The 14,124-nt window shown below is 47.1% G+C and overlaps 1 protein-coding gene and 1 long non-coding RNA gene across 3 annotated transcripts in view; one reads left to right on the top strand and one right to left on the bottom strand.

The window, feature by feature from the left end:
• The window catches only part of LOC135236073 (uncharacterized), a 32,020-nt gene extending 25,302 nt beyond the window's left edge, over positions 1–6,718 (bottom strand). For both annotated transcript variants that reach the window (XM_064302244.1, XM_064302245.1), the window contains exons 1-6: positions 6,498–6,718; positions 5,554–5,705; positions 5,348–5,434; positions 5,092–5,238; positions 4,775–4,957; positions 4,344–4,475 (exon numbers count right to left, since the gene is read on the bottom strand). In XM_064302244.1, the coding sequence (XP_064158314.1) occupies positions 4,344–4,475; positions 4,775–4,957; positions 5,092–5,238; positions 5,348–5,434; positions 5,554–5,705; positions 6,498–6,648 (852 nt within the window). In that variant the 5' untranslated portion in view covers positions 6,649–6,718. The remainder of the gene's footprint in view (positions 1–4,343; positions 4,476–4,774; positions 4,958–5,091; positions 5,239–5,347; positions 5,435–5,553; positions 5,706–6,497) is intronic.
• On the top strand, positions 2,484–3,899 carry LOC135236074 (uncharacterized). Its single transcript, XR_010324508.1, has 2 exons — positions 2,484–2,703; positions 2,844–3,899. It is a non-coding gene; the product is annotated as an uncharacterized LOC135236074 (long non-coding RNA).
• Positions 6,719–14,124: the final 7,406 nt, after the last annotated feature.

The following is a 14,124-nucleotide window of genomic DNA, read 5'->3' as shown; positions in this document are numbered from 1 at the left end:
TATCTACACCATTATTTATTTATTCATTGTTCTTATAAATCTTTTAATCTTTGTAAAGCATCTTGAATTGCCACTGTGTATGAAAAACGTGTTATAAATAAAGTTGCATTGACTTGAAAGAGGGAGAATAAGCAGTGTTGGGCAAGCTACTTGGAAAGTGTAGTGAGCTAAACTACCAGCTATTAAATGAGGCTTCACTACACTGAAGCTACCCCCTAGAGAAATGTAGCAAGCTAAGCTACAGCAACATGGCAAAAGTAGTTTACTACATCAAAGCTTTTTTTTTTTTTTTTTTTTTTTTTTTTACATTGAACCAACTTCATTTCAAGTCATTGCTATCTCAGTGATCAAGAAAACTGTCAGTCAAATAGATAGGCAGGCAAAAATGTTCAGTTCAATTGTTTATTAAACAATAAGCTGTCCTCTCTGCCAATTTAGCAAAAAAAAAAGTGCTCCACATAATAACAAAAAGCAGGTGTCGAGAGTGTGTGTATGTTCATCTACGTTTGTGTGTCTCCTGACATTTGTGTGTACCAGTATTTAGATGTTTGTGTCAGTATAACACTCAGTGCCGTGCAGTTTCTATGTCTCTATGAACCCTCAAGTACAGTTTCTATTAAACTAAGGAATACAGTGACACTTGATGTAGCTTTGACCAATGAAAGATACTACTAATCTACTGAACTAATAGTATCTCTTTAAAATGAATTTTGAGTCAGTATGATTCATGCTAGAATGCATAAAATAAACATTGTTGTTATAAGGTTATAACGATTTTTATGAATGAAGATCTCCATTTTGGCAGATTATTACAAAATGCGGGTGTTATTACATAATGAAGTGAAAATGTATTACGTTTTGTCGAGTTATTACATAACGCGGTGCTATTACATAATGCGTTGTTACACGCCCACCACTACATCCCATCGCCAAAAAAAAAAAAAAAAAAAACATACCACCGCCAAGGCGTAAATGGCATATTTACATCCCAATAATCCCACCCAAAAAATCGCACAGTCGATGATGCGTTTCCCTCCAACGATAATGATTGGCCAAAGGTTAATTTTTAACATCGTATAAAAGCAAACAATTTAGCAAATTAGCGAAAAAAAATTTTTAAACTAACTAATGATGAAAAACAGGCAATACGAAACATTGTGGTCAAAAAGGCGCAAATAGCATGAATTTATGGTCGTGCCGCTTAACGCGATAAAAACTACGTAAATTAGGCTACGTAATTGACCACTTGGTAGACAATTCGGTGGGTAGGGTGAAATATTGTAACACAGCTGCAATGTGATGCTTTCTTGTCGCAGCTTGCGAATTTTTTTTAGCACTCTGCTATTGTTTGTTACCTTGCAGTCTCTGTTAATTATATGATGGATTATTTAGAATGCCTTGTCAGCGCCAGGAAACTCTGTACACCGTGTTTCATCGGGCAATTTCAAAAATATTGCGACATCATGTCTCATGGTGGAGACCAACAAGCACGTTAAAAAGCACAGTGTCTGCTTTCTAGAAGGGGGAGGGGGATGAGATTTGGGGTATGGTGTCCCACTTATTTTGCGGTCCTCTGCGTTGTAGGCTATTTGTAGCCTATATATTTCAGACAAGACAATAGGCTACAGTAGCAGCGCTGTATGTTTCCATCCAAAGCCAGTCCCTTGATATTGCAGCTAAAGACCATTTTCGTTTCTTTGCTTCAAGTAATTAGAATGCATACCTTTCATACGTGTAAATTCTCCAAATTTTAGTTCAGTTTTCGTTGATAGTAGGCTACATACACAACAATGCACAGCCAACTGCAGCGACAGTAGAAACGCGTTGACAGCGGAATGCCATGTAGGCCTGCCTACCACGTGTAGGCTACATCATCAAAGATAAAGAGGCAAGCTTCGATAGATAGGAAAATGTTTCAACAGTTTATTTCACGGTGACGCTTATTGACTGCAGGCATATTCTTTCGTAACAAACTCATTACCCAGAGTTTATTCAATTCTCAGATAAACCCGGAGCCCGTTATACGTAGGCTGTTACCTGTGTTTTTTCAGAAAAACTTAAGAAAACAAGCAGTTGGCTACACTGTTCGCCTATGACCCGATCTGTTTATGTGTAACGTACACTTCTCAAATAAACAAACGAGGCACCGGAGAAACCGTAAAACTGCAGAGCAGTCCAGCTAGGACGTCTTCATTAAGCTGACCCAATAAAGTCGTTTTCAAAATATGATTGATGTTAGACTATGAAGATAGAGGAAGAATGATAATTGTAACACTAAATTACTTATAGTTATAACAGTTGTCATGTTATGGGCAAAACACATTTAGCATATTAAACGATTTAATTATTTCAGCCGATGCCTACCTTCGGCGGCTTTTATTATTATTATTATTATTATTATTATTATTATTATTATTATTATTATTATTACAATACGCATATGTTTATTAAGTGTGTGAATAATAATGAAGTACCTCCTCTTTCTCCACCCCTTTACCCTTGTCTTTATAATCCAGGCGACCCTATGCTGCGGAAACAAGTCTTTGGGTCTGCGTCTCAACTCAAGAAGCCAAGTTAAGCACCGGGACCATGGACGGGACTCATGCAGGCTCACAAGCGCCAACGTATTTGGCCTGGTCTATCTTCAACACACTTTGCTGTTGCCTTCCCCTCGGAATTGCTGCGATTATTTGTTCAAGCAGGGTAAGTTTTAGATTAACTAATAACAAAATAAACGAGAAAAGTGCAAACAAATGTTGTTGTTTTTTTTTGCAAAAACAAAATGTAATATCAAAATTTCTTTATTTATTTAATGTCATGACTATAACCTTTGTGTATTGAAGGTGAGCGGTGCAAATAGCGTTGGAGATACGGCCAAGGCGCAGGAAGCATCGCGGACCGCCAAGATTCTGAATATCGTTGGACTTGTGCTTGGAATTATTGCTATCATTGTTATTATTGTACTGCAAACGGTCTAAACCGACGAAGCTGGAAGAAAGTCATGCTACCTTTTTAACTCAAAGTAACACCCCCCATTCAAATGTTCTAAAACGACTTTTATATGCATCTTGAAAACTAAATAACCTCGCACCCATGTAGGCTACTCTAAAAACAAAGTACACATTTTAAGGTGGGATGGATGTAACGGGCTCTGGGTCCAAAATGGTTAAAAAACCCGCGCGCTGCTTTTGCTTTGCATATCACTCGGCTTCGCCGCCTGTCATGTTGTGTAATAAATTAGTGTTGAAATATTTTCGCATCCGTCCAAATGTATTGCCTCACTTTTTTTGATTGCCACTTTTTGGTAGTGAAATCTTACTAGGAATCATACGCTTGCAAACTCATTAACGCACGTGCTTTGTTGCAGTTGCAGTACATGGCAGTAAATGTATGAAATGCATTTTAAAATTGTTTAAAAATGAGCAGACCTCAAAAGCAAATGGGCAGCGAACAAAGGAAAAGGACCAACGCCCAGCTCCCACCTCGCCCCCTTCTTGGAAGAAGGGGGGCGGGGCGCCGGGGGGGGGGGGGTGGGGGGGATTGAACACGCTATGTTTAACATCATGACATTATAGCAAATTCCCATGAAGTTCAAGTTATATGCTGAGTTTTTATTTGTAACATTTTGCAAAGCTGTACGTGGTATTGTCATTTATGTGAAAACAGTGAAAATGTACTCTTTTATTTTGCACTGTGTTGACTGTTTTGAGAGCAAGCCTTATTAAACCGGGCTTTGCCCTTGACCGAGGTACTGGCCTCAGAACTGGAGTTGGTTCCCGGGCGATGCACTGTGGCTGCCCACTGCTCCTAAGTAACTAGGACGGGTTAAATGCAGAGGACGCATTTCACTGTATGTACATGTATAAGCATGCGACAAATAAAGCCTTCTTCTTATTCTTCTTCTTCTTCTTCTTCTTATTTTGCAGAAATGTGCCGAATAATATAAGAAAATTATGAATGTGTACTTTAATGATGCTTTTTCACTGTCTTTTTGTCTTTCTTATCATTCAAATCTACCATGTACTAAACGCAACACTGCATCATGGTAAAGCTTTCGTATGTATTATGTATGCTGACACACCCAAATCAATATGTCAAGTTAATTTGATTCACGATGTGGCTGATGGAAAAGTGCACTCAGAGAAAGTCTCTTGTCATCATTAATTATGAACATGTACCTAATGGCTGTCAGAATAAATAATTTTTAAATATATGTTACATTTCTGTACGTGGTGTGCAGTGTATACGGAGGCTTTGTGAACATGTTCTGTGAGATGCTACATGTAGCATTTGACAGGGACACTTGTTCGCAGTTCTCTTTTCAACCAGGTGGGGGCACTCACCGAGCGCTGGGGCTGGGCAGGGCTGCAGCCCCCTCCTCTGTCCTTCTCCTCCAAGCTCTGTTGCCGTATCAGGCTCTCCGCCCGCCGGAAGGCAGACTCCTCCCTCCACTTGGCCAGATGCTCCTGCAGCAGCTGGAGCGCAAACACTGGCGGTCATCGCCACCGCGATACCGCAGGCTCGGCACGACCGCCAGAGCGGCCGAGCCAGCGCGCAAACAGCCGGCGCGCTTCACAAGCACCCCCCCGTCTCCTAAAGACACAACTTCACCCCAGCTTTGCTCGAAGGTGGCAGTGGCACACTGTTGTTGAAACAGGCATATGCGGCGTAGTGCACCTAAATGGCCCTCTAATCAGTCTAGATTAGGTCATCGCACTGAAGGAGGTGTAATACCTGAAAGTCACGTTGGGGGGGATTTAAGAAGACAACTTACATCTTCAGAAAGAAGCATGCTGGCTGGTCTCTGCATCCGCTTTATCAAAAGGTCGATGGCTGGCTGGGAATGAAGGTCATTGAAAACGCCCCCACCCACATCCTCCTCTGCGGGCTTCTCCCTCACAGTTGGCGGAGTGCCCAGTCTGGTCAGGAACAGCTCACTGAGGCACACTTCCAGTACCTGGGCACGTGACACACACACATAGCAGTGCTCTAGATTCCGGTGCCATCTTTTTTTTTTTTTGGTGTTTGTGGTGTCTATTTTTGATGGGTGACTATGTGTGTGTGTGTGTGCACGGGTGCGTGTGTGTGTACCGTATGGAACGTCCTCTGGAAGGCGGGGCTAGCGTCGAGGCTCATGTCTCCAGATGCAATATGAGACATGCAGTGCAGCAGCAGCAGGGAGAACCCCCCCGCAGACCGCAGCCGCTGCCGCCTCACAAACAGCGTCTGTTCTGCCTCCTGCAAACGCCGTGTTACACACACACGCACACACACCTGGACATACACGTGCGCACATAAACACACACTATTATAAGCACTCGCATGAAAAATGACCATAGAACAGCACCTGGTAAAGGAAGGAGTTTCGGAAGGCATTGTGGTGGTAGTTATTTGTGGGAAGGCTGGTGGCAACTCGGAGGGTAACATTGGGCATCTGTGAGGCAGAAAAATCCAGTCAGGCAAACTCTGTCTGCAGCCTAGACTTTTTACATTTATTGGCCCTGTCTTTCCTGTTTTGTGTATAAAAAACAGAGGATGGAGAGAGAGGTATACCTGAGAATGGGTGTGGAGTGCCTGGAGGAGGAACAGCCCGTGCTGATACACCAAAAACTCCCTAGGACTCAATGTTCTCAAGTCAAGAGGAATGAGCTCCCCCTCACACTCCAGCTGCGCGTCCAGCAGGTCCAGGAAAGGTTGCCCCCTGCCTGTCAAAGAGAAACTGTATCATCATTTCAGCGCCACTGGGCACGCGCACATGGATTTCGCCGTGAGTCTAAAAATAAATTTAAAAAAAAAACAAAAAAAGCAGCCTTAGGGCAGTTTACATAACCAAAAACAAGTTTTCCATGTGAAATAAATTTTGGCCATTTCAACTGAAAAAACGGAAGTGGGTAAGGCAGCTGAATATTAATTTATTATAATCTTATGTTGCGGTGAAGTCTGTCATATAGCGGAGAAGCAATGATGGGAAAAGGCATAAACTGCACGTTTTATTTATTAAGGCAACACTTACCCACATTTGGTGGATCACTAGAGCTAGCCACAAACTCTACACGGCACTAAAATCAAATTATTAATACCAACCACCAAAGATGCCTCTCGAGATTGACACTTCAACTGCCACGTTAACATAAACAGAGGTCTGTAAATTTCCGTTAGTTTAAACCTATGTTGCAACTGAAACGCAACTAAAGACATTCAAAAAGGTTACGTTAAGGTTAGGTTAGATGTCCGGAGAATGGACAAAAAGAGGATGACCAGGTTACCGTTTGCTCGGAAGCACCTGGGAAAAGGTCTTGTGGATAAATGAGACCAAAATTCACCAGAGTAGGAGCAGGAGCAAGGTTTGGAGGCGACAAGAAAGGCCGAAAGCACCCCACCTCATCTGTGTAACATTGATTACACATCTAAAACTGTGGAGTACAGAGCAATTGTTGGACCTCAGTCCCAAATGTCATGGAGCTCATTGAGTGTATGCAGCTTTTTGAGTGACGCACCATGGGCCCCTCCCCTGAGTAGCCCTGCTTCTTTGGCTCCGCCCCTCAGCTGCTGCTCCACCCGTCTGAGGAGCTGGAAGAGCGGCGAGAGCTCGAGCAGCCTGTCCCACTCCTCCTCTGTACAGAGACACAGGGCACTGTGAGTCACCATCACAGAGCATCACACAGCAGCCTGTGCACTCCTCCTCTGTACAGTGACACAGGGCACTGTGAGTCACCATCACAGAGCATCACACAGCAGCCTGTGCACTCCTCCTCTGTACAGAGACACAGGGCACTGTGAGTCACCATCACAGAGCATCACACAGCAGCCTGTGCACTCCTCCTCTGTACAGAGACACAGGGCACTGTGAGTCACCATCACAGAGCATCACACAGCAGCCTGTGCACTCCTCCTCTGTACAGAGACACAGGGCACTGTGAGTCACCATCACAGAGCATCACACAGCAGCCTGTGCACTCCTCGTCTGTACAGAGACACAGGGCACTGTGAATCACCATCACAGAGCATCACACAGCAGCCTGTGCACTCCTCCTCTGTACAGAGACACAGGGCACTGTGAGGCACCATCACAGAGCATCACACAGCAGCCTGTGCACTCCTCCTCTGTACAGAGACACAGGGCACTGTGAGTCACCATACAGAGCATCCAACAAACAGCAGCCTGTGCATCCTCCTCTTACAGAGACACAGGGCACTGTGAGTCACCAATCACAGAGCATCACACAGCACCTGTGCACTCATCCTCTGTACAGAGACACAGGGCACTGTGATTCACCATCAAGAGCATCAACAGCAGCCTGTGCACTCCTCCTCTGTACAGAGCACAGGGCACTGTGATTCACCATCACAGAGCATCACACAGCACCTGTGCACTCCTCCTCTGTACAGAGACACAGGGCACTGTGAGGCACCATCACAGAGCATCACACAGCAGCCTGTGCACTCTCCTCTGTAAGAGACACAGGGCACTGTGAATCACCATCACAGGGGCATCACCACGCAGCCTGTGCACTCTCCTCTGTACAGAGGACACAGGGGCACTGTGAGGCCATCACAGAGCTCTACCCCAGCCGTGACTCCTCCTCTGTATAGAGACACAGGGCACTGTGAGGCCATCACAAGGGCATCACACAGCAGCCTGTGCACTCTCCTCTGTACAGAGACACAGGGCACTGTGAGTCACCATCACAGAGCATCACACAGCAGCCTGTGCACTCCTCCTCTGTACAGAGACACAGGGCACTGTGAGTCACCATCACAGGGCATCACACAGCAGCCTGTGCACTCCTCCTCTGTACAGAGTCACCATCACAGGGCATCACACAGCAGCCTGTGCACTCCTCCTCTGTACAGAGACACAGGGCACTGTGAGTCACCATCACAGAGCATCACACAGCAGCCTGTGCACTCCTCCTCTGTACAGAGACACAGGGCACTGTGAGTCACCATCACAGAGCATCACACAGCAGCCTGTGCACTCCTCCTCTGTACAGAGACACAGGGCACTGTGAGGCACCATCACAGAGCATCACACAGCAGCCTGTGCACTCCTCCTCTGTACAGAGACACAGGGCACTGTGAGGCACCATCACAGAGCATCACACAGCAACCTGTCCCACTCCTCCTCTGTACAGAGACACAGGGCACTGTGAGTCACCATCACAGAGCATCACACAGCAGCCTGTGCACTCCTCCTCTGTACAGAGACACAGGGCACTGTGAGGCACCATCACAGAGCATCACACAGCAGCCTGTGCACTCCTCCTCTGTACAGAGACACAGGGCACTGTGAATCACCATCACAGAGCATCACACAGCAGCCTGTGCACTCCTCCTCTGTACAGAGACACAGGGCACTGTGAGGCACCATCACAGAGCATCACACAGCAGCCTGTGCACTCCTCCTCTGTACAGAGACACAGGGCACTGTGAGGCACCATCACAGAGCATCACACAGCAGCCTGTGCACTCCTCCTCTGTACAGAGACACAGGGCACTGCGAGTCGCCATGACAGAGAATGTAAGTGTATTACAGGACATTACAGATAGACAGACAAAGTAATACATTACATTACATTAATTAATTAATACAGATCATCTTAGAGAACATTATCACTGCACATGGACTGGGCATTACTGGGCATCATAGGGCATCAAAGGATTTTACAGGGCATCATTCATGGGGCATCAGTGTACTGCAGCACACTGAACCAGTACTCGCTTTGCACATTTGTATTTTGTGATAACCTGCTGGAGGGAAAAGAATCTTTCACTTTCCTCTTTTGGTGGGGGGAGAGAGGGGCCTGCTGAGTGTGCAGAACGTCCTGACCTGTCAGAATCGGCACGCAGACGTATTCGGTCAGATCCCTCCGCAGCTGGGCGTCTGTGAACAGTCGGGAAATGGCGGCTCGTGAGAGCTGGAGGGGGCGACGCGAGCCGCAGACGTCAGAGATTCGTAGCGATAGCGGGCGCCCTGTCATTCTCTACGGCGGCCTGTGTCGGGCTGACCTTTCGCGTGGACGTGGGGGGGAGCGGCGGCGGCGGCTCTCTGGGTGCGCGGTGGGCTGGCCTGGGGGGCCGAGGGCCTTCTGGACCCCCCCGGGCCCCGAGGCTGGACCCCTCCCGCTGGGTCCTTCACGGACTGGGCTGAGGTTCCTGAAGAGCAATGACACAGACAAAGATCCCTCTTCTTTCAGGATGGGCAGCCATCTTCAGCAGTAGCGGGAGAGTGACTGAGAGCACTTCAGGGTTAGCACCTTTGACTGCCGGTACGGATGTGGTCCACGCTTGGGAGTCCGCCTCTGGACCGAATGGCGGTTTCGCCGATGTGCCTGAAGGCAGAGGTTTTACACTGAGGCTTGACTCATGACCACATGTGGGACATGGGTTGCTTTCCAACAATGCAGCGTTATGTTCCTGTTTCACCCCCCCCTACCCCCTCCCCCCAATTTGGATGATGTCTGTTTCTGCCTATTGGTGGAGCTGCAGAGGGAGCCTGTTAATGGGTTGATGAAGATCAACTAGGTACCTGTGTTTCATGTGATAAAACAACTCCACCCACCCAATTTGCTCCACAAATTTCTGGCTCAGCTTTGAACCACATATTTCCACAGCTCTTTGTCAGGCTTTTGGTCTGAGTAGGAATCCTGTGAGTAGGAATCCTGTTTTTTGTTTTTGTAGAGGGAGGCAGAATAATTACAGTATTTAAACTGAGACTAGTAGTCTTGTACAGGCCTTACTCTACCCTGCCCATTGCCCTGTCCAGTTCAAAAGCCTAATGTCTCAGTTTATTCATATGTATTTTCTTTTGTGTTCTTAGTTATGTAAAATGTATGTTTTCATTACATTTGAGGTTTTGTGAGCACTTGGCTTTGTTTTTGGCATATTGAGGTACTTCTTTGATTGTTGAATCCCGTAGCACCACAAATTGCCCAGATCATTATGATCTTACTCAATTAAGTGTTACTAATTATGGAGTGTGTGGGTTAAAGACAGCCTCATATCAATGGGAGAGCAGTGAAAAATAGTTTTAGGAAAATTGGACCAGCAGGGGGCACAAGAGAGCACTCAGGTGAATGACGGTACCTGAACTGGGCCAGCAGTGGATGCTCGAGGATATGCCTGTTTGTTTGTTCTCCTCCAGTAGTTGGATGAGTCTCTTTAGCACGGGCAGGACTCTGTGCTGGGTCACACCCAGGGATTTTTCAGGGTTTCTGCAGCCCCAGATTCCTGGCAGCCCAAAGTCTTTATACCAGAAGGACCCTAAAAGAACCGCCTGTCCAAACAGAAGGTTCTGATGTCATAGCAAGGCTGTCATCGTCACATATCAAAGCATTGCCCAAAGTGCACGGCAGAGTGGGAACAAGCATTGTGATTCCTGTGCAGCATGTAATCTACGCTTGGCACTGCTTTTGTTATGTGTGGCTTTTTGTTATCTGTTCAATCAGTTCTCTGTTGTGGGTTGTCTGTGTAAGAATAACCACTTCTGGTGCTGACTGAAATGTTACATTTGCTTGCTGTGCAATATTCGTGCCTTTTCTATGTGTTAACTGTCCTGTGATGCTTAAAACTTAAGCTGTTTGCATTTCTTCAACTAGGTGTTACCTATGCGGGGCCTGTGCTGTCCTTTACCTGTGCTGTGTCTGCACGGAGTTGGCAGTGCTCACGGAGGCACAGTTGGGCAGTGAAAGCTGCTTCCAGCTCCGCCTGGCGGGAGTTCAGCTCGTCCCAGAGCTCTGTGAGTCTGTCCGTCATGGCCTGCACACAGACACGCACACAAACACACGGAGCTGTCACAGAGAGGGAAATGCACACAAACACACGGAGCTGTCACGGAGAGGGAAATGCACACAAACCGGTGACCGCAGCACTGACAGCAGCGCGGACCACCGCAGCACTGACCGCACAGGCTCCCACGCCGACCCCCTCCTTCCCCCACGCCGTCCATCTGTCCCGCTCCTGCTGCAGTCTGTCCACGCCCGCCCCAACTCTGTCCAGCCCCGCCCCCAGCTCCGCCCGCCACCAGCAGTGCTGCTCCCACTCCAGGTCGTCGTCTGTGAGAAAACGCACGGACACACGCGCACGCCGGGTAAGAGCGCCTTTGGACTGCGTTTAAGCCTAAATACGGGCATAGACTCCACGCGCGACTGGTTGCTAAGGGCCGTCGCTAAGGCCGCACCTCGGGTCAGGAGGAGCAGGACGTGGGGCGGGAGGATGAGCGCGAGGTCCTCCCTCCGCGCGGCTCTCCTCTGGGCCTCGGCCTGCGCCCCCTCGTGCAGCTCCGCCACGGCCCCGCGCAGCTGCCTCTCCCGGTCCGCCCACTCGTCCTGCAACGACAGGAGGCCAGTCCTCGGTCCGCTCTACCCCGCCGCCGCCGTCGGTTACGGGGCCGCTACGTCCGCGCGCTCACCAGCTCGGCGCCGCTCCGGGCGGCCGCGCGGAGGCAGCGCTGCGCTGATCCGTCCACGTCCGTCAGCAGGTCCTCCTCCTTCTGCCTCTGCTGGCTCCAGTACGCCCTCCTCGCACACCACTCCTTCTGAAGCGCCTCCGCCTGGAGACGGTTTTTTGTGATCGACATTTTTGTTGATTTTTTTATACACACACGTATACAACTAATCTATACATACCAAACCAAACCAAACCAAAAACACAAACACAACAGTGGAGATGGTTAACGGTTGATATGGCAGTTACAACTAAAATGGCATTGCAGCTCTAAGTCACACAATGTTCTGGACAAGGAAACAGACACAGGTCCATTTACAGTATCTGTATGTCCTGCAGTTTTTTTTTCCTGCTGAGTCTTAGAGATGTAATGTGAGATTTGACTGGTACCAGGAATGCAGTGTTACATCTGGAGTGCTATATTCTCTGTGCCGGCAGTCCAGATGTTGAACTGCCTCAGAATCTCACTACCATCAGGACGCATCTGTTCCCCCAAAGCATGCTTTGCATATAACAGATATCAATTTTTGTTGTTAGTTTATTTTTTTGTTTTTTTCTAACAAAAGATTTCATTTAACCCACTTCAGGAAATGTGTTGCTTACAAGTCGGAGGAGACTTCAGTAAAACAGCATCAGGAGCTTGATTGTGTCAGTCATGACGTATTGAACTGCATGCACAGCTGCACTGGAACCGAGCCATACATATTACAGAACTATCAAAATATTTTTGTCCAGCTGAAAAATGATCTAATCTTTGACCTCTCAGCTTATGAATGTGTCTGGGTCACATTTCACTAGGAGGACTATTTGCTGAAAATGTTTATTGAGTGGATATTGAGTGACAAGTCTCATCATGGATGGATGATGTTCTCTGAATTTGTGTTTCTTTTGTTGAACAACACTTGACCGAATTTTCTCTGATTTCGAGTTTGTCTTAGTTTGTGTTTTAGCTGTTTGTAGGCAGGCTGGGAATAATTCAGATTCACCTTCCCATTACAGGGGAATTTTCCATTTCCTTTAACTGTTACTCCAGTTCTGCATTTCTGTTCCCTTATGGTTGATTTTCCGTTGGTCTCTGTGGCTTTGTTTTGCAGTGATTGCTGCTGTCTGCTTATTGTTAAAGTCGGAGGGTTTTAAGCCGTAACTTATGTGCAGAACACAGACTCATTCCGGGAGGCAGAAAGAGAGAAGTGCCGATGTTTACAGTACTTGTGTTTGAAATCAAAGACTGCTGGCCAAATCGAGCGGGGTTTGTGTAGCGGAGTAAAAGCCCTTAGCGACCCCTGCTGGTCACCTGTGCCCTGTCCACGTTCTCTCGGGCAGTCAGACTGTAGGACACGGTAACTGGGACCACGGTCTGCCTGAAGACGTCCAGGCGGGCCCCCACCACTGCTCCCACGGAGCCTGTGATTGGGTCCACTGTGCGTGCCCCGATGCGGATTGGAACCAGCCCTACAGAGGAGGACGTGGTATCACAGTGAGAAGGAACCCAATAGGCAATGGGACACTGCTTTATAACAGCTGAACTATTCATACAATGTAACACTCTAATAGAGGACTGCACTTATTTGAGTCTACGGATTGAAATAGAGGTGTGTAGAATTACAGCAACTACATTCTCAAAGCTGCACATTCAATTTTCATGTTAATGAGGTAAGCAATTCACTTTTTTCAGCATATTCTCTTCATCAGATGAAGGGACTTCTGAAACTAGAATTACATAAAACCGAACTCTCTTGGGGTTATAGGGAAGAAAAGGCCAAATTTGTAACAGATTATATAACGCGTGTGATTGTAACGTACAGAAAGCACAGTGTAATGAAACACAGCGTGTCCATACAGGCCATCGTCCTGTCCTACCCTTGCCGTCTGCATCCTCCATGGTCCCAGCAAGCGGTATGGGACGTCCTGTCGCCAAATCCTGCTCTGCCCCCAGCATGGGTACCTTCAGGCCCGACCCGCCCGGGTCCGGGTACTCCAGCCCTGGCAGGGCGGGCAGGGAGAGCTCGGAACCAGGGAACTGGATTTGTCCTAAAATGCAAGCCATGCCCTGTCACCATCCAGCACCAAACAGAAACCAACACATTAAATGACCCGAATGCGTGTTATGTAGTGTACGCAAATGATCACATGCACTGTGTGCTCTGTGAAGACAAGGTTACTATGGCACAAACTGTAGCTCGTTCTCAACAAGTGGCTTATTTCCACATGCCTTTACAGCTCTATTGTTAATGCAAAAACCATGGAGCTATACATTGCCCCTAAAAATCACGGAAGACCTTGGGCAAACAGTAAAGCTGACTGAAAAAAAAGATGTCTGTGCTAATCATCTGGGTATTGCAGGGATGAAGAGACCGAGAAGGCAAGGCATTACTGAAACGGGAAATTTGGGTTTATATAACAAGAAAACAAGCCAGAGATATGAGGAATGAAAAAAAAAAAGAATACAAGATAGCCTTTTTTTCTTTTATGAAGATCACTGATCCATGCAGGCTCTGTGCAGGCTACTATATGTGTATTGAGTGGTGATCGTAGTGTGAGGAACTCGATTATAGGGACAAGTATGATGAGGCATCAATAACTCTTTTACAAAAAGTCTAAGGTTCAGTCTCAATGGCAAACACAATGACTCTTTTTAAACTGAGTCCCTGGCTCTTTTCAAACTGAGTCACTGGCTCT

The sequence above is a fragment of the Anguilla rostrata genome, chromosome 12 (assembly GCF_018555375.3).
Source record: "Anguilla rostrata isolate EN2019 chromosome 12, ASM1855537v3, whole genome shotgun sequence".
NCBI lineage: Eukaryota > Metazoa > Chordata > Actinopteri > Anguilliformes > Anguillidae > Anguilla > Anguilla rostrata.
Note: the sequence above shows the minus strand (reverse complement) of the source record. Positions and strands in the feature narration are given on the sequence as shown.